Raw genomic sequence first — 24,222 nt, forward strand, 5'->3', positions numbered from 1 at the left:
TCAGTGTCTCACACAATAACTTTATTAAAATCTTTACATTACAAAACCACTTACATGGTATGCCTGAGCAGAAGCCGTGTGGACCTCGAGGCAGCCTCAGCCGCGGTGTGTGCATAACCTCTTTTGCACCGTAATCACCCAACCGTGCATGGTGTGGTACTCGTGTAGGTCCAAGTGCAGTGTTTTCAGTTCGTTGAAACAAAATTAAGGAAATTAACATCTACAGCAAACCCTTGCGGCAATAGGCAATCCGCAAACTCAAGGGCATATGGGAAACCTATGGTTTAGTTCTCGATTCATATGCCACCTCCTCCTGTGCATTAGTTACCCTACATTAACCCAAACATGAAACAGGACTTTATTTTACGTAAATTAAAATGTTCTGTTAAAAATAACCTGTACGGTAAATGTAGATACAAAATGTGTGCAACTGAACTCACTGGAGGCTGGGAACACGTCACCTGGGGACCACGATGGGCCTCTTGGGAGAAAACAGAGACGACAGTGCATATGTTCTTGCACGGCAGCTTCATCATGAGCAGTAGCTACGATGCACACAGAATTCTTGCGGTGAACCGCGAATGGTCGAGCCACAGGGGTGTGATCGGTGAACTGTACCTCGATGAATATGGCACAAAATCATGATAGCTAAACCCACGAGAGGGAAGCGTTTCATTCTCTTTGGTTCTAAAATAATGTATTTTATTTTATACCTACGTGACTTTACCAAAGAGTATGGATCCCTGCAGTCACGAAAACTTCAAATCTAGAGGGAAGGGTTTGCTCTACTTTCTCTAGTGTGATCCTCCACGACCCAACATGGCCAGACATTACATGTCCATGTGTACAAGTAATTATAACACTGTTCCTGGGTAGTAAGTGTTATTTCCTAATTGCTTATGCCTCAAAGGTACAGAAAATTTATATTCCGCACAAACTTGGCTTTTGTGACCAGGACAGTGATATTTTGAAATGTACCTATTTTCAATGAGAAAACGGGCGAATGTGTATTTTAGTTCACATTAAGTCAGAAAAAATAACATATTAATCAAAATTAGCATGTATTTACCCTAACGTAATACAAACATGACTAAAAATAATTTAGACACCAAGGCGCACTACCACAGGCAGGACTGGCCACAGCAGACCGAGTTTTCTGTGTGGAGGAACAACGTCAAGTGGGAGCCTTATGAAACAATGTCAGAGCTGTAAATAAGGAGTTGGTAGCCTTTAAGCACCGTCAAGACATCTTCCCTAAGCTAATGCTAAGGTAAAATCCGGTGTCTTCGTCGGACTACAGATGAAGAAGATCCTGGAGTTCAATGAATTCCCCAAGAAGCTCACTAGTAAGGAGAAAGCGGCTGAGAACAGCTTTGTCGCAGTGGTTCGTGGCTTCCTGGGCAATCACAAGGTCGACAACTATGTGGAGCTGGTTGAGACTGGTGAAAAACTACAGCACAATGGGCTGTAGGATGTCCCTCAAATTCCATATCCTTGATGCTCATCTTGATCAATTCAAAAACATGTGAAAATGGGAGCGTACTCGGAGCAAGGCGAGCGCTTCCACCAGGATATACTGGACTTTGAACGCCGCTACCAAAGACAGTATAACGAGAACATGATGGGAAACTACATTTGGGGCTGATTCGTGAAAGTGATTTACAGTATAATCGTACATCTCGAAAAACTACTCACTTCTAAATCTTTTGTAGTAATTTTTGTATTACTTTTATAAATACATGTATATTTTTATACATGTTTTTTTCTGATTTGATGTGAACGAAAATATAAAAATTCGCCAGTTTTCTCATTGAAAATAGGTCAGTTTCAAAATATCACTGTCCTGGTCACAAAAGCCCAGTTTGTGGGAAGACATTTTGTATACTTTTTAGGCATAAGCAATTACGAAATAACACTTAATACCCAGGAACAAAAATTGTGTTAAATAGTGTTATTCTTTCAGCTCACCAGGAAGTGGAAGAACAATTGTCATAACCGACTGGTTGCGACAATTTGATGCGTTTGGCTGTAGGGCGTTAAAAGGTTACATGACAAAAATTTGGTGGAACCTAAAAATCAATTATGAATCATACCGGCTTGCAAAACATACCAAATTGCACATCAAAAATGTTCTGTCTCTAAACCTTCAAAAGTTGTAAAAAATGTTGACTTAAAGCTTTCGTGACTGCAGGAATTCATATTCTTTGGATCTTTCGGTAAAGTCACGAAGAGAAGTTAAAATAACCTATCTACTAAAAAATGTCACGAGACTATTTACCAATTATTATGCATTAACTTATCAGAAATCATTAAAACATACATCAGGAATCACTCCAAAAATCTGCTTGATTTTGTATGAAATTTTGTCGCAAGGGAAACCCAAAAAGTCGCAAATGTAGCAAGACTGCTAAGTTTCAAATAATAATAACACTGTGTGTGGACTGCAAGGCATCATCAGTGCAGTGTGCCTGGAGTGCGGGCCTCATTGCTTCAGGCATCAGTCTGGTGTGTGAGCAGTCCTCAGTGTGCTTCTGCAGGCCAATTATTACACATTAACTTATCAGAAATCATTAAAACATACATCAGGAATCACTCCAAAAATCTGCGCAATTTTGTATGAAATTTTGTCACAAGGGAAACCCAAAAAGTCGCAAATGTAGCAACATCGCTAAGTTTCAAATAATAATAACACTGTGTGTGGACCTAGAGGCATCATCAGTGTGTGGACCCGCAAGGCATCATCAGTACAGTGTGCCTGGATGTCGGGCCTCATTGCTTCAGGCATCAGTCTGGTGTGTGAGCAGTCCTCAGTGTGCTTCTGCAGGCCTTGTTATGATAAAGCCATTGTTAGATATTACATGCTTGTGTTAGTGTATGTGCAGGCCAATGGGTGCTGTGGTATGAGAGCAGGCCTAGGTGTGGTCCGGCAGGCTCCATTGTGTCTGCGTGCTTGGCTCCATTAGCAGCTGATCCAGGAAGGGTCACGGCTGACGTCCTGGTTTTGGGGGCCCAGTAACACGATGGCACGAGGGCCATTCACAGGGTCCAGGAACCTGCACACACATGCACGCAGAGTTGTTCGCCAAGTACGAAGTCAGGGGCCGTATTGAGTCTCAAACCTTGCACTCAGGGGGCTATCAGAGGTGGGGCAAGGAGGCTTCTTCTGTTTTGGGGGAATAGTCTCCGTACATCATTTTTTGTATACATGTCCATATCTCTATGTCTCTCTCTGTGTGTCTCTCTACATCTGTGTCTCTGTATCTATGTCACTCTCCATATTTTTGTCTCGTGCTTGTCTCTGCGGCCCCTTTCTTCCGATCTACACAGGGCCTCATTTAATTCTGAGATGGCTTTGTGCCCAAGGGCTGCACAGAACATCTTGGGAGTTCATGAGCATGGAAATTGTACTCGCACACACACACACACCCCCTCACCCTGCTGGCAAAGTGGGCGCTGACAAATAACTGACCGTCAGTTACAAGTTAACAGTCATTTTGCGGGAAGTGATGCATTTGGTGGTGATGAACAAACGCCGATGAAAGGGAAGTGATTAACAATATTACGTCCACTTGTACCAGGCTGCTGCATAGGGTTTGCTCGCTTTTGAGGAGAGAGAACGACTCAGAGGCACGAGAAACGAGACGAGCAGGAAGGCAGCAGCAGCAATGTGAAAAGCTGGTGCCAACGCTTGTGCAAGCTTTGCAGTCTTTGGTATATTAAGTTGTTATTGGCCAATTAATGAGTTAATGGCCGAAAGAACCAAAAATAATTAAAGAGTGTTTCCAAGTGGGAGGAAACCGGAGCACCCGGACAAAACACCTGCATGCAAGGGAAAAAGTTTTTTTTCGAATTCGGTACAAAATTCAACATTTCAAGAGCTCCAATGCAAGTGAATATATAAATAAATTACGTCACGAAGTAGTACTGAAAAAGCCGCATGCGGCTCCGGAGCTGAAGGTTGCTGACCCCTGGCTCTCGCCCATACAGACGGAACAGGTGGAGTCCACATTTGTGCTGTACTGCCTTCTCCTGGCGAGCCAGGGTATGGCACGTTGACGCCCATGGGAAGGGCCTCTCGCAACATTTGTACGATCCATCAACCCTCGCTGCCTCTACAGTACTGGCCACGTGCATAGTCACCACCGCCTGGCTAAAGGATTGTGACCTGTTGGCAGTGTCCGTGAGGCTCGCGTGCGTGACGGCAAACAGCCGCTCGCGGTGCTGTTGCCGCATGCTGTCCGAGACTCCGTGCAGAAACAGGGACATCCCTGCACAAGGAGAGGCAGGGGATCAAGGGGAATTAACAGAAAGTAGCCATCATGCATTCTATAGTTTTGCGTTGAACTAAGACTCGCATTTAACAGAGAGGATCTTTGCCGCCTATAGACATCTGGCGGTTCACCAGCATTGGTTGAAGCGGGCCTGACTCTGCTGATGAGACACCAAAGGTTAAATCCAATCTAGAGTTGACTTGTATTAAACCAATGCCGTTGAAAATATTCACTCCTAGAAAGCCGTGTGGCCAATGGCATTTGTGAATAAATAATATATATTTTTACGTGATGGCACGGATTTTGGAGGGGGGCAAATCGCCTGCTGATGCATTATTACAGTTGAACGTGATTATTGTGGAGAGGGGCGCGTCTGGGAGGCGGCGCCAGCAGGACGACTTGTCGTGCGTGACACGCGTGGGTCAGCACTCGCCAGTAGCTTCTGCTGCTCTACCTGAGCTTGACAAAACACATCCGTCAGCCACCACTCAAAAGCGTAGGGCATTGATCCAAAGGCAAGGAAGGCAGTCACAGAGTTCACACTCTGTGTGAAACGGGCGTCTAAGGGGGAGCTAGTGATGCCGACAGTGGTGAATGACTCATTCTCACCGTGTACAATTATCCAATCATTTAAATATTCCACAGCGAGATGTGGAGTGAGTCTGTTGTCCAAACACTCTGTAATATGATAATTATTTCCATAGACTCAAAGTAACAATAATAAATATGTGAACATTAATGAAATCACCATAAGAAATTGCAAAGGTGATGATCAAAGATTGAAAATTCCAGGAGACATTGCGAATACAAAGTATTCACTTTATTTTTATAATTATTTTTCTATCTACGCAACTTTACCGAAAGAACCAAAGAATATAAATCAGACAGCGGCAAAGGTGCAGCCCTGCAATTTCCTATTCTCCCCACTGTTGACAGAAGGGGCCTCCATTAGAGGGCGCTCTAGAGAGGCCGTATTCAAGGTATTTGGCCTACTCTTACACACTGGCAGGAAGTCTTGAAATAAGTATGAGTTCCCACACTTTACCCCACCGCACGCGACCTGCTGATCGACCCGCAGTGAACCAATTTAAACTACTTGGTGCATTCGGACTCGGAAAGAGGCAGGAGGGATTAAAAACACTTGCCCTATTATTTCAACTCGTGCGCTGGGAGATGAAATCAAACTGACGACCTCTGGACTGTAGGTCCGTACACTCACCATTACAACATTGTGGCAGACTCTGGGGGGGTAAAGAATTACATGATGGGCATCTCGGTGGGTGGGGGAAGGAGGGGTGAAGGTCCCCCCTCTCATCTCACCTTTATCACCAGGTGCCACAGGCGCGTCAACTGCGGAAAACACGGACAGCTTGGCCTCCTCAACGTCCCGCTCCGAGAACGACCCCTTGCACGCCCACTCGCTCGCTCGGCGGAAAGCCGCTAAGGTGTCCAAGGAGCCGGGGTCCCTGCGCGCGGACAGAGACAACGTGGGTGGACGCGCAGCATACAGCCCAAACGAGCCACAGCGGCACAAGGGCAACCAACGTTAATTCTGTTCACGAAATTAGTGATGAATATATTCATCAATTGTGTTTTTTCGTCAAAGTATTCAGCGGACAAAAATCAAGCGTGACAATGACGACGATTGTGACCCCTTCAAAGCCACAGTGCAACTGTGACCAGGGGAAATTAACGAGCCCGAAAGAGGATGCGGACTGAACATCCAGCGACGCTATTATGGACTGCGGTGCACTGAGGAACGCCAAACACGGCCATTGGCTATGCAGGGATATATCGGGATTTACCAGGTTCACAGTTTTGCTAACCTGATGAGAACCAAGAGTGTTGTGACTAAATCTTTGACTGCTTTAGTCCCCTAGTCTAAGGGAGCGACAGAATGAAATCCACAGGCGAAGTGCCGACTAAAACCACCCCACAGGCCGACTGGAGAGAGACTAGACCAAAGTCAAAATTATTCCTGCTGAGACGAGCATTGTTTATTGCTCTCAGCCAGTGGGATTATTCCACATTCCTATGACGGGGGCAAGTATATCATAGGACAACCACTGTTGACTACCCCTCCAAGTGGCACTAATAAAAGATACGCAGCAGCCCGCCCAGTGGCCGCGACGCCTTGTACGTGTGAGCATGCGTGCGTGCCAGGTGCGTGCTACCGACCTGTAAGAGTAGAAGGCCAGCGTGTCGTGGGCAATCGTGGCCCCCCCTCCGTAGGCCCCTCCCTTCTCTCGGATTTCGCGGTGCAAGAACTTGGCAGACATCAGCCGCGCTAGAACACGCAGACTGCGCAGACGCAAAAGTTGTGACGACCGCTCAGACTGCCGCGTTGCTGGGTCCACGGTAGCGCCAAAGAAAGCGACGTCGACTCAGAGAAGCAAATGGCCGTGGGTGCGTGTGATCGTGCGGTCACCTGGCAAAGTCACGGTGAGTGAACGGCACGGCACGCACGCACTGCGTCACAAAGTTGACGGGGAATGGCATCTGGAAGTGAGTCTTCATCTCACGGGGCCTGAACGCAGGGTCCTGTGTGCGCACACACGTGAACACGGCGCACGGTAACGTGACCACAGTTACTCTTGTGAGCTCTTATGTTAGGCTTTCACGTGAAGTGTCAAAGGCTTGCTGGCAGGTCACGGGACAGACTGGCCAAGATGACTGGCAAATGCACCACCTGGGCTGCCCATTTTGTCAACTTTGCATTTTAGACGCCCAGCGCCCCGTGCGTTGCAAGCGTTGCTCCTCCACCCAAAGATCTCCCGCATAGCCTTTACAGACCGTTGGGGCAAGTGCTGTAAGCCAGCATCTCGGAAGGCCGGCACGGCACATGAGCAAGTGGGTTGCCAGCACCGCACTCGGCCACTTGTCTCCCCACCACACCCAGGTACTCATTTGAAGGCCGATTCGACCTTGGGGAGGCCCAGGACCAGTTAAAATATTCGCCACTTATTATTGGTCACCAAGTGAGCAGTGTAGTTTGTGATCCACTACACTACCGCTCCCCTCGTGAGGTCTTGTGCCAGGTTAGGTGCACCATTAGGCCACGTGAAATATCCAAGTCTCGCTGGTGGGGTGTCCCGAGACAGACCCAGGTGTTATGGGCTGAATGAGGTGACTGGCAGATGCACCACCTGAGCGCCCCAATTTTCAATAATGGGATGATGTAGATGGTGAGAGTGGGGCCACCATAACCTCTCCGCTAAGTGGTTCAGCTCCATCAGCCCGTGTCTCCCCGGCATCAAGTGGAGGGGATGAGGCTATCAATCTAAGCAGAAACTGATGTAAAAGTTCTCGCTTGCAACTTTCCACTGAGCTGAGACCAAGCTATGGTGAGTTTGAATTGGTCCTAGGTGGATTCCCACCGCCGTAGTGGAAGAGAGGTAGACGCCTCTCACAGGTACCCAGGGTGCGGTTACGTACGGTGAGGATTGTGCGATGGGCCGTGCGATCAGACGCCTCTGTCTCGTACGGCAGGGGTTGCTGCAGGCGCTGTGGCACCAGACACACCGAGGCGGGCATGACACACACAGGTACAGACGACAGGCACAACGCACGGCTCGGTGAGTGCAGTCACTGCTGGCTGTGCACGCATGTCCTGTGCTGTGTGCGATGAGTGGTATATGTGTATTGTGTGTGGTGTGTACTGTGCGGTGGTGTACAGTGCTCTACACACCGTGATGTCTGGCTGCGCGGGCCCAAAGCCCACCCCCGGCTCCGCCACAGAACGCACGAACCCACACACGGCATTCACAGCGCTGTCCACGCCAGCCGGGGTGGCATTCACCGCACACCTGCATCACCGCAAGCCCGCATCACCGTACACCCGCATCACCCATCAACAGAGAAATTCGCAGGAGTAGCAGCAGCATCCTCACCATGAGTGGCCTCTACCTCCCCCTAACTGTCACACGATCACCGCGGGGTGAATTTGGGCGAGTGGCAGTGGTGGCTGGCGAATGCGATCATTCCTCTTGTTGTGTAAGGGAGTACAGTTGACTATCAGTGTTTCTATGGCCATGTGAAGGCTGGCCAGTGAGCCGGTGGACAGCTTCAGGACTTGCCTCATGGTGAGTATCTGACACGCTGTTATTTGATGATGACATGGTGACGATGGAGTGGTGATGGCGTCATAATGATGGCATGGTGATGGAGTCGTGAATGCGTGGTGACGGTGTAGCCTCGGGATGCACACCTGAGCCCCCCTGAGTGCAGCAGGTGGAGAGCGATGCGCTGCAGGTCGTTCAGGATCGGGGTCAGATCCTGCTGTTCTGCCACCCGCTTCATCAGCGACACCTGCATGCGTGTGTTGGTGGGAGGTCATCGTGAGAGAATCTTTGCTCGCAGTGCCCTGTCCTGCACCGTGCTTCGGTGTGCCGCACCACGCCGAGCCAAACCGCACGGCACCGCACTGTTCCGGCTCTACGTCCGACCGCACCCGCGCCCCACCACCACGCGCCACCACGCACCGCACGCGCGGACCTGTGCCAGGCCGTGCAGGCTCTCGCCGAGTTGGCCGGCGGGCGACAGGGAGCCGGCGGCGCTGGTCATGGCGTAGCGGTGCCCGTTGCTAGCGACGCCGTTCGACAGCTCCTGCGTCAGCATGAGCACCAGTGTGCGCAGGCGCTCGGCGTCCACGAAGCGCAGCCTGCAGTGCGGCAGCGCACACGCGTACACGCACGTGGTTACAGACACGCGTACGCAAGAACACATGTATTCACTAGCCCAGTTACACACAGAAAACAAAGACACGCTGTTACACACACGTATAAAGGACACACACACAGTTACGTAGACAAAGATACAAGCAGTTACACATACATGAACAAAGATCCCCCATATCGCCTTTTACAGACCGTTAGGGCAAGTTCTGTTAGCGAGCACCTATGAAGGCTGGCATGGTACACGAGGGGTAGGTGGCCAGCACCATGCCCGACCGCCTTCGTCTTCCCAGTCGCGATGTTTTTTTTTTACACACCGCGCCAGGTACTCATTTGAGGCTGAGTCGACCTAGGGAAGTCCCAGGACCAGTTCAGATAATCGTCACCGGTGTTGGCCGGAAGCGGGAATCAAACTCAGGTCGCCGGGTTCGTAGCACAGTGCACCAACTGCTGCCACACCGCTTGCCACGCACGTACGTACACACATGCACACAAGCACACAGGCAAGCACCACATGTGTCACCACGGGGTGTGCATGATCATTTGAGTAGCCGTGTCAGGGCAGCAGGGGAGTTGTGTCAAGTGACAACGTATCGCAATTGCGGCATCAGCGGCAGCACGAGTCTCGGGCACCCGGTAAAGATGTCGGTCCAGATTTGCATCATCTCGGCAACGTTCCTGTCCAGGCAAACCGAGTGCAGGACCACAGCCTGTAGAGAGACACACACACAGCGTGCATCACACCAACACACACAGCGCGCATCACACCAACACACACAGCGCGCGTCACACCAACACACACAGCGCGCGTCACACCAACACACACAGCGTGCGTCACACCAACACACACACACAGCGTGCGTCACACCAATACACACAGCGTGCGTCACACCAACACACAGCGTGCGTCACACCAACACACACACAGCGTGTCACACCAACACACACACCGTGCGTAACACCAAGAACACACACCATGTGCGTCACACCAACACACACCCTGTGCATCACACCAACATACACACACCAAGTCACACCAAGGCTCATTTCTTAAGACTGCCTTTTATGTTTAGTTTGTCGTCTTTCCCCCGCACCTCCGACTCGCAAAGTTGGCTATGTACGGTGCGAAAAAAGTTCAAAATACAGACATGTAACACACACCACGTCACGTCACTTTACACCCTCATTGTAGCACGAGGCAACGGTGCTTGTGTGCTGCATGGACTCCATTTGGTGCTGCATGGTGGTACTGTGTGGTTGCTGTGTGTTGCTGCGTGTGGCTCCATGTGGTGCTGCGTGGTGGTGCTACGTGGTCACCTGCTGGTAGTAATCCAGCTGCGAGTGGTCCGGGAGAATGCTGGTGCTGGCATCGAGGCCACCGGTGCGGAGATCGATCCACTGAGATAGCTGCCGGTAATCCATGTCACCGCAACCCACTCTGCAACACACACGCACGCACGAACGCGGGTTCCATCCGAGCGTGTCACCGCAATCCAAACTCTTGCTCAAATCTGCCCATGGCATGCTCGAGATGAGCGATGGCGATACGCAGCCCGCTCACAGTGCCAGGGCACGGTACCAGGGACCACCCTAGGTCAATTCGGCCTCAAATGAGTACCTGCTGTGGTTAGCGAACATTGTTACTCTGAGAGAGAGGACCGCCGGGTGCGGTGCTGTCCACCCCATCCGCAAGTGCGCTGTACTGGCCTTTACAGGTGTTGCTCACTAACCATACCGTCCCCAACAGCCTACCTGAGGCTACAAGGGGGGTCTTTGTATATACATGCATGTTGTGTATGTGCGTGTACGTGCGTACTTGGCGAGCACGTGGCAGAAGAGGGGCACGAGCGGCTGCAGGTCGCACGGCACGGCCGTGAGGGAGAGCAGCGCGCGGAAACTCACAACCCCGTTCGTGGGCTGCTCGCTCACCTGCACTGGCACGTCGCGCTCTACACACGCACACACCCATACACGCACGTACCCACCCACGCACGCAAGCGGCAGACGTGCAGACACACGCACGCGCCGCAATCCACAGACGCACGTGACACACGCGACACACACAGCACACGCAGCACACGTACGGAAATACCATATCAGCCCTAAAGCCATCACAGATGCCAGGGTTGCCGAGTAAGCGCATAGGTGTGGTGTGAGTGAATTCATGGATGCGCGAGTGAGGGCGTTGAGTGTACGGTAAGTGGAAGCGTGAGGTTAGTGTGGGAAAACTGAATGAATTGGTCCGTGAGTGAGTGAACGATTGAGCGCATGCCGAGAGAGCGAGTAGGATGCACGTACCGGCCCAGGTGAGCCGTGTGTGCGTGCATGGGATCTGCGGGTCGATGTCCGACACTTGGAGAGTGGGCAAGAACGAGACGTCCTCCTGGCCCTCCTGCAGCGCCAGCAACTCCAGGCCTGAGAGCGGCACAACCTCGCGTCACAACAACTGCAACAACCATGTATCTATGTATGCTGAACTTCTTTCGCACTGTACGTAGCCAACGAATTTTGTGCCAGGCTAGGTGCATTTTGAGGCCGTTCCTTGAAGTGTGGAAGGCTCGCCGGCAGGTCATGGGGTTGACTGGTTCAGATGACGCAAATGCAACCACCTGTGCTTCCCACTCTTCCGCTTTGCCGTGTTTAAGGCTGAGAATGTAATAAATCGGTCCAACTATCGTGTGACGGACATTACTCTCCGTGGCACGGCGCGACAGAAAGCGCTGCCCACTCCTGTGTGGACCAGAGGTCACTTCAATGGATCCTGGCGGTAACTTCACAATAAATAAAGATTCCGATTCTGAGTTCTGCGATTCGGATGGACCGTGCCGTCGTCTCGCCCAACAGTGCGTTCGTTCAACACGCTGCAGCTCACAGCACTTCTCTGCAGGATTATTTCCTCGCACTGCAGCTTCAATAGTGGTGGTTGTTGCTGGCCTCTTGACGTTTTGGGCCCCTGGGTCTGCACCGGGCAACGTTGCTAAAACGAAATAAAATTATTCCGATGGCGCAGTCGGGATACACTTGGGTGGGGGCGGGCGGGCGAGCGGGGGGCCGGCTCGCTACCCTTGTGGTGCACGCGTTCGCGCTCCTCGGCGGAGAGACCGCCCGCCAGCGCCCGCAGCGTCTCCGCCTCCTTCTCCGCCTGCCGCTCCGCGTATCCAGGGTCGGGGGTCATCGCCAGGGTCAAGCGATGGGGGTTGTCCTGGAGACACGTAAACGAGCGTGGTCACGAGGGCTGTGCTCACTGGTCAATTCAATTCTGTTCTTACGCTCACGACTAACCACCACACTACTGTAGGTCACAACACACTCACCCACCGACTCACTCGCCCACCCACCCACCAACTCACTCAATCAACAAACCACTCACTCTTTTATAGCTACTGTTCTCATGAACTTCACTCAATGATTCCTCTGCCCCTGTTCAGGACTCGGTCAACCAGACTGTTTCATCTCATCCACACTGTTCAACCACCACATATAACACTCCCCCGCTCACTCACTCACCCCACAACTCACTCACCCGCCCAATCACCCACTCACCCACCCACCCACCACATTGCAGATCACTCAATTCTCTTTTTGCTTCTTCCCTCCCAACGTCTCGTTCCCCAAGCTCGTACAACAATAACCTGGCTCGATGCAAGAACCGCGCGACACTCCTGAAACACTCGAGGCTCCCCGGGCCGTGAGGGTGAGTACGGGTCGCAGGTCACCTGCAGGTGCCGCTTCACCACGTCCTGCAGGAACGAGGGCTCCGTCGTCAGCAGTGAGCGCAGGCGGCGCACGTGCGCGTCCACGCGCAGCATCTCTACGGGATCGCCGCCATGACCCCAGCTCGACGCCAGCGCCTGCGGGGGGCGCACGGCACAACGCACGTGTCACAACGCATGCTGGTGGACTCGCAAAACCCGTGAAGAAGAGAGAGACAGGCAGAGCCGCATGCCCGAGGGTTTTATTCCAACAGCGTCTCTCTGCGTTGGTGGCCCAGAAAATATTTCTGTACCCAGCATACAACATCCAGTATACCCCCTTCTCACTACGGCTGCTGGTTACCTGCTCCGGTCTACCAAGGCTCACACAGCATGGGCACCCTCTTAAGGTACACGTGTGTGTACGTGCGAGTGGTGGCAGTTGTCAGCGCACTGCCATATAAATATAGCCACCTGCGTTCAATTCCCGCCTACAGCCAATATTCGTGGCATATATCTGAACCCATCCTAGGCCTCCCCTAGGTCGACTCAGCCTTAAATGAGTACCTCGTGCAGTGTGTAAATATCTGGCAATAGGGAGACAATGGCGACTTGACATTGTCCTGGCCACACCACTGTCTCTTGTGCTATACCAGCCTTCATAGGTGCTTGCTAACAGCACTTTCCCCAACTGCCTGTGTAGGCTACACGGGAGATCTTTGTCTCTGTGTATGGCAAAACAACCCCCTACCTCCTCGCGGTGCCGGACGGGCAACTCTGTCGTGGACAGTGCTGTGGGGGCTCCTCCCTTCATGGCATATGTGTCCACCACAGGGGCTAAACGGGGGCTCTGGACGGGTGCGAGGGGCTGATAACCCCTCCACCTTCAATTAATTACCACGAAACCACGAGTTAAACTGAAATATGTAACTAATAAGCTTGTGCCGGAGGCCCCGGGGGGCCAGGCGTCTATGACGTCTCCTGGCCAAACCCCAATTGGCGGAGCCAGGAGATTGAATACCTACCCTCGGGGCTACTCCAGAAACAACGAAAAGCCACTACGGGTGGCCACGTCGAATGTTCGAACGCTCACTGCGGAGGAGAGGCTGCCACTCCTCTGTCGGGAGCTGGACCGGTACTGCCTGGATCTATGCGGCATTCAGGAGGTCCGGTGGACCGGCTCTGGCTCCTGCCACCATGAGGGGTGGACAGTCCTCTACTCGGGGCAGCAGACTGCCAAACAACAGGGTGTGGCTCTTCTTTTGAACAAAAGAATGAAAGGGGTGTGGGAGCGTGGCGGTGAGGTGTGGGAAGCTGTAAGCCCCAGGCTACTTTGGGCTCGCCTTCCCATCAACCGGAGGCGAGGAATGGTGGTCGTGGTTACTTATGCCCCCACCGAAGATGAACATCCGTGGAGGGATGCAGGCAAAGCCGATGAGTCAGATGCCTTCTATGACCTCCTGTCACAGGTGCTGGCTAAAGTGGCCCCTCGGGATAGAGTCATCATGTTGGGTGACTTCAATGCCCGAGTTGGTCATGATACTGGCACCTGGTCTGGAGTGATTGGAGGGCATGGGCCAGATCAGCTCAATAACAACGGTAGGAGGCTGCTAGATTTTTGTGCAGCCCATGGGCTTGTAATTACCAACACGCTGTTCCGGCATCGGCGCATCCACACAACATCATGGATGCATGCCGGGTCCAAGCAAGAGCATCTGCTGGACTACATAGTGACGGACCAGCGGATGCGAGCCCATGTCCTTGACACCAGGACCTACCGTGGAGCTGATCTGCCCTCTGACCATCGACTAGTCATCTGTAAGATGCGCCTGCCATTCTTCCACTCCGGTGGTGGGTGTACACCCAGGACCCCATTCCGACCTAAAGTGGCCTGGTCTCAGTTATCTGATGAAAGTTGCAAGCGAGAATTTCATCATCGCTTGCGGCTGGGATTGGCATCGTCCCCGACTCCTCCTGATGTCGAGGGTAAATGGGCGAGGTTTAGGACTGTGACTCATGCAGCTGCAATGGCTGCTTTGGGTACGCGGTCCAGACCTCCCCAGAGACCCTGGCTGACAGAGGAGGTGTTCAGGATGGTTGATAAAAAGCGACAGGCCCACTGCCATCGGCTACAGAATCCCACGTCAGAGAATGAGGAGGCTTACCACAGCCTTCGCTCGGAGGTTCGGAGAGCCGTGAGGCGCTGCAAGGATGGGTGGTGGTCGCGGGTTGCTGAGGGGATGGAGTCTGCCTCAGTGGCCCGTGATCACAAATCTCTATTTAACTCCATCAAAAAAGTAACCTGCAGCACCATACCTATTACCATCATTAGGGGAAAAAACGGTGATCCAATCTCCGACCCCCAGGAACAGGTTTGCAGATTTGCTGAGCATTTCTGTGAGGTCCTGGGGGAGGGAAAATCCCTCAGCCAGGAAAACATCGTGGCACAAAGTGAGGATGACCCTGCTGAGGCTGCGGTGCCTCAAATATTGGAAGAAGTCACCCCCTGTGAGTGGCTGGCTGAGGTGCCATCTGTTGAGGAAGTACTGAAGGCGATCCGGAGTCTGAGACCAGGAAAGGCAGCGGGCAGAGATGATCTCCCAAGAGAAATGCTGAGGGAGGGTGGCGTTTGTGCACAGACTGCCCTATATGACATCATAACAACAGTCTGGACCACTGGACGGGTTCCGCAGGATTGGAAGGATGCCCTGGTGGTCCCCCTTTTTAAGAAGGGGGACCGCAGAGACTGTAACAACTACAGGGGCATCTCACTCCTCAGTGTGCCGGGAAAGGTCCTGGCAAGGATTATTCAGCATCGCCTTGCCAGGCACGCTGAGGAGAGGCTTGCGGAACCCCAATGCGGTTTCAGGATAGGGCGGTCCTGCACAGATGCCATATTTTCTGTCCGTCTGCTACAGCAGAGGTGTAGGGAATTCCAACAAGACCTACATCTCTGCTTTATTGACCTGGTCAAGGCCTATGATACCATCAGTAGGCCTGGGCTCTGGGTCATTCTTCGTGCTTTTGGAGTACCTGACCCTCTGCTCATGATCATTAAGGACCTTCATGATGGTGAGCGGGCCCGGGTAAAACTACGTGGCCGGGAGTCAAAGCCATTCCCTGTACACCTTGGGGTGCAACAGGGATGTCCTCTGGCTCCCACATTATTTAACATCTATTTTGACCACGTAGTTCGTGAAGCCTTGAATAGCTGTACCGGGGGAATCTCCATATGGTACAGATATAATGGGAGGCTGATCGATGCCCGGGTGCGGTCAAGGGATGGCTCCCTATTGCTCAACCACGTTACGTATGCTGATGATTTGGTAATAGCTGCTCAGTCAGAGGAGGAGTTGGAGACGCTGCTGCTGAGACTGGAGCGTGCCACTAAGAGGTGGGGCCTTACCATCAGCCCCACCAAAACTAAGCACCTGCCTGGGTATTTTGTACCATCGGACACTCCACCCCCACAACTCCCGATCGGTGATGGGGCAGTTGTGGAGAGAGTGGAGAGTTTCCCGTACCTGGGCAGTGTGCTTATGACTGGCTCCAGTTTAACAGCAGAGGTCTCACTCCGAATCAGTCGAGCGGCAATATCTTTTCATCGGTTGCGTAACGCTGTGTGGAAGCTACCTGGTCTGTCGCTCCGCACTAAGCTTCAGGTCTTCTCGGCCACGGTCATTCCCTCCCTTCTCTACGCTTGCGAAACGTGGACCCCCCTAATGGAACATCTTCGCCGGTTAGAAACATTTAGGCTGGCCTGCCTACGATCCATCCTGGGTTTAACCAGACTGGATTGTGTGAGGAGCTCACAAATCCTTGAAAGATCTGGGCAAGGTCCCATCGGTGAGCTCCTCCGGCGGGCAAGGCTGCGATGGCTGGGTCATGTAGCCCGCATGCCCAGCCACCGGATGCCGAAACAGCTTTTGTTCGGCCGGATTGAGGGGGAAAAGCGGGCGCGGCACGGGCTAGAGAAGAGATGGAATGATGTGGTACAGGAGGACGTGGAGCTGAGTGGTCTTGCCGATGACTGGTACCAGCGGTGTCAAGATCGGCCTCTGTGGAGGAGGCTCGTGAAGGATGCTACTGGGCAGTTGGAGGTAGTCGCCCTCCAACAACGGAGGGCGGAGGAGCGACGCTCACAACAACGAGCGGAGCGCCGGGTGGCTAAAGCACAGCGGGTTGGCACAGTAGGGGGCACAGGTGGTGCATCAGCCAGTCATCTCAGTCAGTCGACCCGTGGCACCTGGGTCTGCCCCGTGACCTCCTGCCAGCGGGCGTTCGACACTTCACGTGGCCTCAGGGTGCACATAGCCTGGCACAAGCGTCGTGGTGACGTCACCGCCACTTAGTGGCGAATGGCGGTTGTTGTTGTTGTATGCGTGCTGCATTCGTGATGGCAATGGGAAAAGTTTTCACTGCACGTGATGCCCCCCTGATGCTAATGGGCGTGATGCTACACTGGTGCCACCGCGCGTGATGCCACAACGGTGCCACCGCGCGTGTTGTCACACTGGTGCCACTGGGTGTGATGCCACACTAGTGCCACTGGGTGTGATGCCACACTGGTGCCATCGCGCATGATGCCACACCGGTGCCACTGGGTGTGATGCCACACCGGTGCCACTGGGTGTGATGCCACACCGGTGATACCCTGCGCAAGTGGCCAGTGAGAGGAACCTACAGTCGCGAGCGTCAGCCCAAAGTTGGTTCCCTGGTGCTTGAGACCCAACTCCATCTTGTGCAGAAGAGCCTCGATCCGCTCAGCCTCAAATCCCGTCCTGCAGGGATAGCGAAGGGACAGCGCAGGGCAACAGCAGCACTATCAGAATTGTAATAAATGAGAGTGTAACGCAGTACTTGAATTGAGCAAGGTTATCATAATAGTTTGGGATAAGAGACATTGGGAGGGAATTGCCAAGTGGAGCATTGAGAGAGAAGAAGCATAAAGAGAAGTGTTGTCACCTGCGGTGTGGTGAGTGGGTGAGTGTGTGGGTGAGTGAGTGTGTGAGTAGGTGAGTGGGTGTTGTTGTGACCTTAAGTGTGGTGGTGGAGAAGTGTCACTGCCAGGCTTTTGTTAGATTACAAAGCGTCTTGGTATATGTAGTGAAAGTGCTTTACGTGCATGTAAACACAATACACACACACACGCCTTGTTATGAATGTTATTTTGTTAAAACGGTTACTGCATGAACACGCACAAAATATCCAAACGATGTGAACGCACACATACAACAACACGGACAGTGACTTTCAGACCGCATTCCATTCGCTGGCATTGACTATATAGCTTTTGTATTCTCTTCACAGATCGGAGTCTTTGCTCCGCTGCAAGTTTCCTGCGACCACTCTCCCACTGACATATCTATTTGCTTCCTCTTAGTACCTTTCACGCAACGGTCAATGGTATGGTGTATAGTATATTGTATAATAATAAATAGTATAATAGTGTAATGTTGAATAGAATGTATAAGGTAATATATAGTATCGTACTTGTATAGTGAATATACAACAGTGTGGTATACAGTAGGGTTTGTAGAAAAATACATAGTGTAATATTACAATGTATAGTCTAAGGTATAGGGTAGTATATAGTAACGCAATGTATAATTCAATGTTGGGGTTTGTCTATGGCAATGTATAGTACGGTGTAAAGTTGTGTGATGTAGAAAAAAGTTTAGTTGGAGGCATATCAATATAATGCACGTTAGAGCTTATATTGGGCTGTGTATACGATATTATACAGTGTAGTTTAGATTGGAAGGTATAATATTGTAATGTATAGTAGTCTAGTTTATAGCATAGTTGTAACGCAGCACAGGACAGAGCAGCGCACGGTGGCTGTTTCTTTCTCTCTCCCCCCTCCTCCGTTCCGAGCATAGATGGACTCGTCCGTCTGAACAATGCTCGCCGCTTTCCGTGGTGCTAACGTTAAGAAAAAAAACGCCACTTTTTTCGACATAGAAGTGTAATGTATAATGGCTTATTGTTAGTAACTCAGCTTATTGAAGAGCATATTGAGTTTATTGATTATATTGATGTAGTTTATATTTTAGTTTTTTTATCAGTTTACTATATGGTAGTCATTATACAGTGTAGTGTATACCCAGTTACTTAATGTTAATAGCTCAGCTTATTGGAGAGTATATTGAGTACATTGATTATATTGATGTAGTTTATATTTAGTTTTTTCACATCGGTTTATTGTATGGTAGTAGGGTATTTGTAGTTCTTTAGAAACTCCTTTTTTGTTTTCCACATAATACACTAGCTTGATATGCAGTGGTTTGGCTGCTGCAGTTCTTTATTATTAAAATTTCCCTCCCTTTATTACTGCTAATCCTACATAATACACTATAGCATCATATGACTTTGAGACCTCCCCCCACCGTCTACACATTCCACAAGGAGTGACTAACCCCATATCTGCATTTGTCATCAATATGCTAAATTCCTCTGTTGATATGTAAACTCCTTTGTCAAAGCGCTCTCCTCCTCCCACCCAGCTTAAAATACGCTGCCAAGCTTAGCAGTGTTCATTGGAGCGCTGTCTTTCCGACAGCGCTGTTCTTCACCTGAAGGAGACACACACAACACGAAGACACACACAACACGAAGACACACACAACACGGAGACACACACAACACGGAGACACACACAACACGAAGACACACACGACACAAAGACACACACAACAGGAAGACACACACAACACGGAGACATACACAACACGGAGACACACACAACACGGACATGAGCACACAACATAGACAGACAAACGAGCACTAAACACGAACCCGTCCACATGACACGGATACACATAACACAGACACAACAGGGACACGCGAACACACGACACGGACACACAACATAAACACAACAAGGACACGCGGGCACACGTGTCGCGCTCGTACCGCACGACGCTGGCAATGGTGGCGTGCACGGCGCTCGTCACGCGTTCCACGTCCCCCGGTGCAACGCCCTGCAGCCCCACGCCGAACGCCGCATCGCGCGTACTGCCGTCATACCTGCGCCGCACCGCACCACCAGCGCCACAGAGTCACCACGGCGCGGTATGGCATGGCGTAGTACGGTATGACGTGGCTTGGTGTAACGCGGTGTGTGGTATTACGCGGAGCAGACCCGGTAACTGGAGCGTAGTGGGAGCCCATCCCGGACTCGAGCAGGGCCCGGTAGAAGGGCGCGCTGGGCCCGGACACGAGCAGAGAGGAGACCACATTCAGCACAAATGACTCAAACACGTCCGTGATACTGCACACACACAGAAACACATATCAACAGCCGCCATGGTGTGATATGGTGTGATATGGTGTGATGTGGTGTGATGTGGTGTGATGTGGTGTGATGTGGTGTGATGCGGTACGTAGCAGTGTCGAGGTGTGACGTACTCTCCCAGGAGAAAGCTCACGCTGACGGTCGTCTGCTTGCTGGGGTCGGGGGCCAGGGGGTCAGCCTCACAGGTCACGTGCACCTCCCTCTGGGGTCCAGGGGCAGAGGCCACAGAGCAGCATGGAATACAATTACTGTTCTACAACTACCATCGTCACTACCACCGCCCATTTCGCCTCCATGGCGGTATTAGTTGTGTTTAAGGTGACATGGAAACAGGCAGCCGGTGGGCAGCGAGAACGCGAACGTCTCCCATCCACTGAAACCAACACCAATCCCCTGGATTCCTGTTCTGGGGAACATTCAGCCACCAAATAATCACAGAGACTTGCACACGGCAAACGAGTTTAAACCTTCTTGGTGGAGTTGGTGGGATAGGTGGAGTAGGTGGGGTTGATGGAGTCTATAGGGTCATTGGGGTTGGTGGGGTTAGTGGGCTCGGTAGAGATCAGTGGGGTCAGTGGGATCAGTGGGATCAGTGGGGTCGGTGGGGTCGGTGGGAGTCGTGGGCTCAATGGGGATCAGTGGGGTCGGTGGGCTCGGTGAGGGTCAGTGCAGATCGGTGGGGTGGGCGATGATACCGGCTGGCTCCAGCGTGGTTGGCTGGGCACGGCCGTGTCGGGCTGGATGCGCTGGAAGTGGCGCAGTGCCTCGACTTCGATCTGCTGCAGCGTCGGCTCCAGCGGAAGGTCTCCGTATGTCACGAACCTGACACACACAGCGACGTGCGTGCGTGTACGTGTCACTAACAGCACCTGCCCCGATCCCATGTTAAGGCTAAATGGGAATTTTTGTCTTTGTGTGCATGTGTACATGTGTGTGCGTGGGGGAAACGATAGCGCAGCGGTTAACCTTGCGACTCGAGATCAATTCCCACTCGCGGCCAGCACCTGTGACAAATATCTGCACTTGAGCCTCTCCTAGATCGATTCAGCCTTAAATGACCTGGTGCAATGTGTAAACATCGCCATTCGGGACAAAGAGGCTGCTGGGCGTGGAGCTGGCCACAAAATCCCCTTATGTGCCGTGCTGGCCTTTATAGGCGCATACTGACAGCACTTTTGCCAAAAGTATGTTAAATGCTATGAGGGAGATCTTTGTCATTGTGTGCATACGCATGTGTGTGGTGGCGTGCACGCTGGGGTTGTCACGATATCATTTTTTACGATGCAGTAAAATGTTTCAGAAATGATACCGACAATATCTTCCAAGGAAAGGAGACGGAATCAAGAAGCTTGGGCCTTAGCAGGGGTCACTCCTATCCTGGAGGTCAGGGATGCGAGACTGATATGATTTGGGCTCGAGTTGAAAAGAGACAGAAGATGCAGTGAGAAGGGCTATGGAGGTGCCACTGGTTTAGGTCAGAGTCAGGAGGAAGAACAGTAAAACGAGGTGTGCCTGTGTGTACACGCGTGTGCAAGAGCCTCACTGTGCATTGGACGGGTGGTAGTGCGCGGCGTGGAAGGCCCGCAGGCCCTCCCAGGTGAGTTCAGGGATGTGGACCGGGTGTCCCCCACTCACGACGCCGTACGTGTGCTCCGGCTGCAGCGCATTCTGCGCGTGCTGGCAGAACAGCTGCTCCCTGTCGGCCTGCATGGAACATGGACATGGAAAATTGGTGGGTTGTGGGGGCGGGCGGGCAGGCGACCGGCTCCACGGGGGCTCTACCGGGGACTCGCGGGCTTTGGGCCCCACTAAATCACGAGGTTGGCCCTTGTGGGCGCTCTTGCCTCTCTGCCAGTTTGTGGTTCTTGGTTAAATATTTTATTTCTGAGCTCTCCACCATACCACCCGCCAGCACATAAATAAGGGTGGTGCAAGAGTACCACTCTCTAATCACAGCAAGAAGCACCTGGGTTCGATTTTGTGGCTCTTCCTTATGGAGTTTGTATGTTCGCCCCCTGTTTTGCATGGGTTTTCTCCACGTTCTCTAATTTCCTCCCAGCTAAAAACATTAATTGTCACGGGTATAAGCCAAACGTCCCAATTCTACAAAATGACCTGCAAATTATTCAATTGGGATGAAGCGCAATAGCGACTTCACCCCCTACTGTGAAACCTTGGCAGGACTTTCCTGGAAAATATTATTGGACTCAATAAGGATTTCCTGGGAAAACGAGCAGAATAAAAATGTCTACTCTGACCCCGACGCTATCGTGTCGAGGTCATCGAGGCACGGGCGCGATCGTTGGCACGGGAACTCACGAAGGCCCCCTTCATCTCGTTAAAGACGACGCCACGCAGGGCGAGGGGGGTGCCCGGGTCCTTGGGGTCTTCGTGCTCGAGCCGCCATCCCTCCTGCCTGCGGCAAGCGCCCCCACGACAAACACGTAAACAAGACGCAGGTTTGATCGACACGCGAACGACAGGCGAGCATCAGATCTAGAAAAATAATTTGATTTATTTACTTCACCTGGAACATCCCTTGAGAAGGAACCATTTCAATTGCAAGGGTATCCAGGGTGTTGACACACACACACAGCAAACACACATATTGACAATGACAGCTGCCATTCGCCACTCAGTGGCATCACCATGACGCTTGTGCCAGGCTAGGTGCACACAGCAAACGCACACACATGTACATCTTACACCTGTGACCTCCACGCCCCAAGGAGGTGCACCAGCATCGTCGCATCTTCCCAAATGGCTCCCAACAAGACGACCTCACCAGAAGTCGAGCTCCAGGAGGCGCGGGAAGAACACGGCGTCCAGGTAGACGGACAGGAGGTTGCGAAAGTCTTGAGGGTTCTGGGTGGAGAACGGGTACATCGTGTAGTCGCTCGCTGTAGGTGGGGGGGGGGGAGGGAAGGAGCAGGGTGGCAGGAGGGAGGGACACAACAATTACATCGCCTACATTGTCTTTATCAGAGGAACCGGTTATTGTATTTATTGATTTAGCGCCATTCTCCGGATTCGTTTCACACGCACTGCGTTAGATGTAAATGAGACCCGGCCAGGGTCGACCATCTCGCAGAAAACCCAACGCTGAGAGTTCAAACCCTGGTTGGAGGGTGAGGGGGGGATGCGTTGACTCAGCTCACAATCCTTCCCTACATCATCGATAAAATGAGTACCACTTTGTGGAATAGTTAACAGTTCGCCATATGAATGTGGAATTTCCACCACTGGCTCAGGGCTATGTTCAGGAGATGAACACCACCTCAACCCTCATGTAAGCAGGAAATCGCTTAAACGTCCGTCATGTGAATATTTACTGAATCACTCAACTCCTCTTGCGATATTAGGGGACCCTCCCTGAGCATGAGGCTCCTGCTCAGCCGTAGCTTCGTGGGCCCCCGTCTCTCGGTACACCTAGTCGGGTGTCCGGTCTTCGGAGCCAAAGGCCCAAAAATGTTTCAGCGGTACCACCTAGGGTGGCAGCTGCTACCCTAGGTGGCAAAAGAAGAATGTCATCAAGACTACTAACGCTTGTGATGGCCAGATCACCGTGGTAGCTTCCTGTGGGAATGTTGTTAAATAGGTGCACTGTATATAAATCTGTCGTTAAAACCCACCACCACCCGACACAGCCAACTAGTAAGGGTTGTTACGTAAACAGAACATGACAAATTTCGATTTAAAGCTTTCGTGACTGCAAGGATTCATCTTCTTTGGTTCTTTCGGTAAAGTCACATAGAATAAGAATAAAATAATAAATTGATAAAATAAAATAACACAATAATATTCTCACGACGTTTCGGCCACAACACAAGCGGCCTTCATCAGGTGAAGGGGACGAGACTGTCTGGAGAACAGCGTTGCTCCAGCGCTGTCCTCCAGACTGTCTGTCCTCCAGACAGTCTCGTCCCCTTCACCTGATGAAGGCCGCTTGTGTTGTGGCCGAAACGTCGTGAGAATATTATTGTGTTATTTTATTTTATCAATTTATTATTTTATTCTCATTCTACGTGACTTTACCGAAAGAACCAAAGAAGAACATGACAATTCGTCACTAGAACAGCACACCGGTGTGTTGGAGAGCCAAGCCACAACATTTACAATCTGAGTTACCCATTTCGCCAGTAACTGCAACTAGCTTCATCAGGCAACAGCCAGATTTGTGGAGAAGTCCACCTGTTTCGTTCCTTATATAGAGGCGTAGATGTGGTGACCACACTTCTGCGCTCTTGCGCAAAGTGGGGGGGGGATTAATGAGTCAGCGTACATTAACC

General features: G+C 51.7%; 2 protein-coding genes across 2 annotated transcripts in view; both read right to left on the bottom strand.

The window, feature by feature from the left end:
* Positions 1-24,222, bottom strand: part of PITRM1 (pitrilysin metallopeptidase 1) — a 27,443-nt gene continuing 3,221 nt past the window's right edge. Inside the window, exons 5-27 of the mRNA XM_032957397.2 lie at positions 22,719-22,833; positions 22,253-22,349; positions 21,477-21,637; positions 20,629-20,755; positions 20,047-20,135; positions 19,781-19,909; positions 19,552-19,665; positions 17,321-17,417; positions 12,661-12,795; positions 12,008-12,146; positions 11,243-11,359; positions 10,761-10,893; positions 10,262-10,382; positions 9,578-9,654; positions 8,766-8,931; positions 8,479-8,579; positions 7,960-8,077; positions 7,707-7,775; positions 6,700-6,812; positions 6,450-6,572; positions 5,592-5,737; positions 4,166-4,268; positions 1-3,053 (exon numbers count right to left, since the gene is read on the bottom strand). Coding sequence (XP_032813288.1) covers positions 2,960-3,053; positions 4,166-4,268; positions 5,592-5,737; positions 6,450-6,572; positions 6,700-6,812; positions 7,707-7,775; positions 7,960-8,077; positions 8,479-8,579; positions 8,766-8,931; positions 9,578-9,654; positions 10,262-10,382; positions 10,761-10,893; positions 11,243-11,359; positions 12,008-12,146; positions 12,661-12,795; positions 17,321-17,417; positions 19,552-19,665; positions 19,781-19,909; positions 20,047-20,135; positions 20,629-20,755; positions 21,477-21,637; positions 22,253-22,349; positions 22,719-22,833 — 2,684 coding nt within the window. The 3' untranslated portion in view covers positions 1-2,959. The remainder of the gene's footprint in view (positions 3,054-4,165; positions 4,269-5,591; positions 5,738-6,449; positions 6,573-6,699; positions 6,813-7,706; positions 7,776-7,959; positions 8,078-8,478; positions 8,580-8,765; positions 8,932-9,577; positions 9,655-10,261; positions 10,383-10,760; positions 10,894-11,242; positions 11,360-12,007; positions 12,147-12,660; positions 12,796-17,320; positions 17,418-19,551; positions 19,666-19,780; positions 19,910-20,046; positions 20,136-20,628; positions 20,756-21,476; positions 21,638-22,252; positions 22,350-22,718; positions 22,834-24,222) is intronic.
* The window catches only part of LOC116943999 (epsilon-sarcoglycan-like), a 26,963-nt gene continuing 19,485 nt past the window's right edge, over positions 16,745-24,222 (bottom strand). The window contains exon 12 of the mRNA XM_076068004.1: positions 16,745-16,756. The gene's annotated coding sequence lies outside the window, so the exon portion shown is untranslated. The remainder of the gene's footprint in view (positions 16,757-24,222) is intronic.

Source organism: Petromyzon marinus, chromosome 19, assembly GCF_048934315.1.
Source record: "Petromyzon marinus isolate PM22_M1 ecotype Great Lakes invasive population chromosome 19, UKy_Petmar_22M1.pri1.0, whole genome shotgun sequence".
NCBI lineage: Eukaryota > Metazoa > Chordata > Hyperoartia > Petromyzontiformes > Petromyzontidae > Petromyzon > Petromyzon marinus.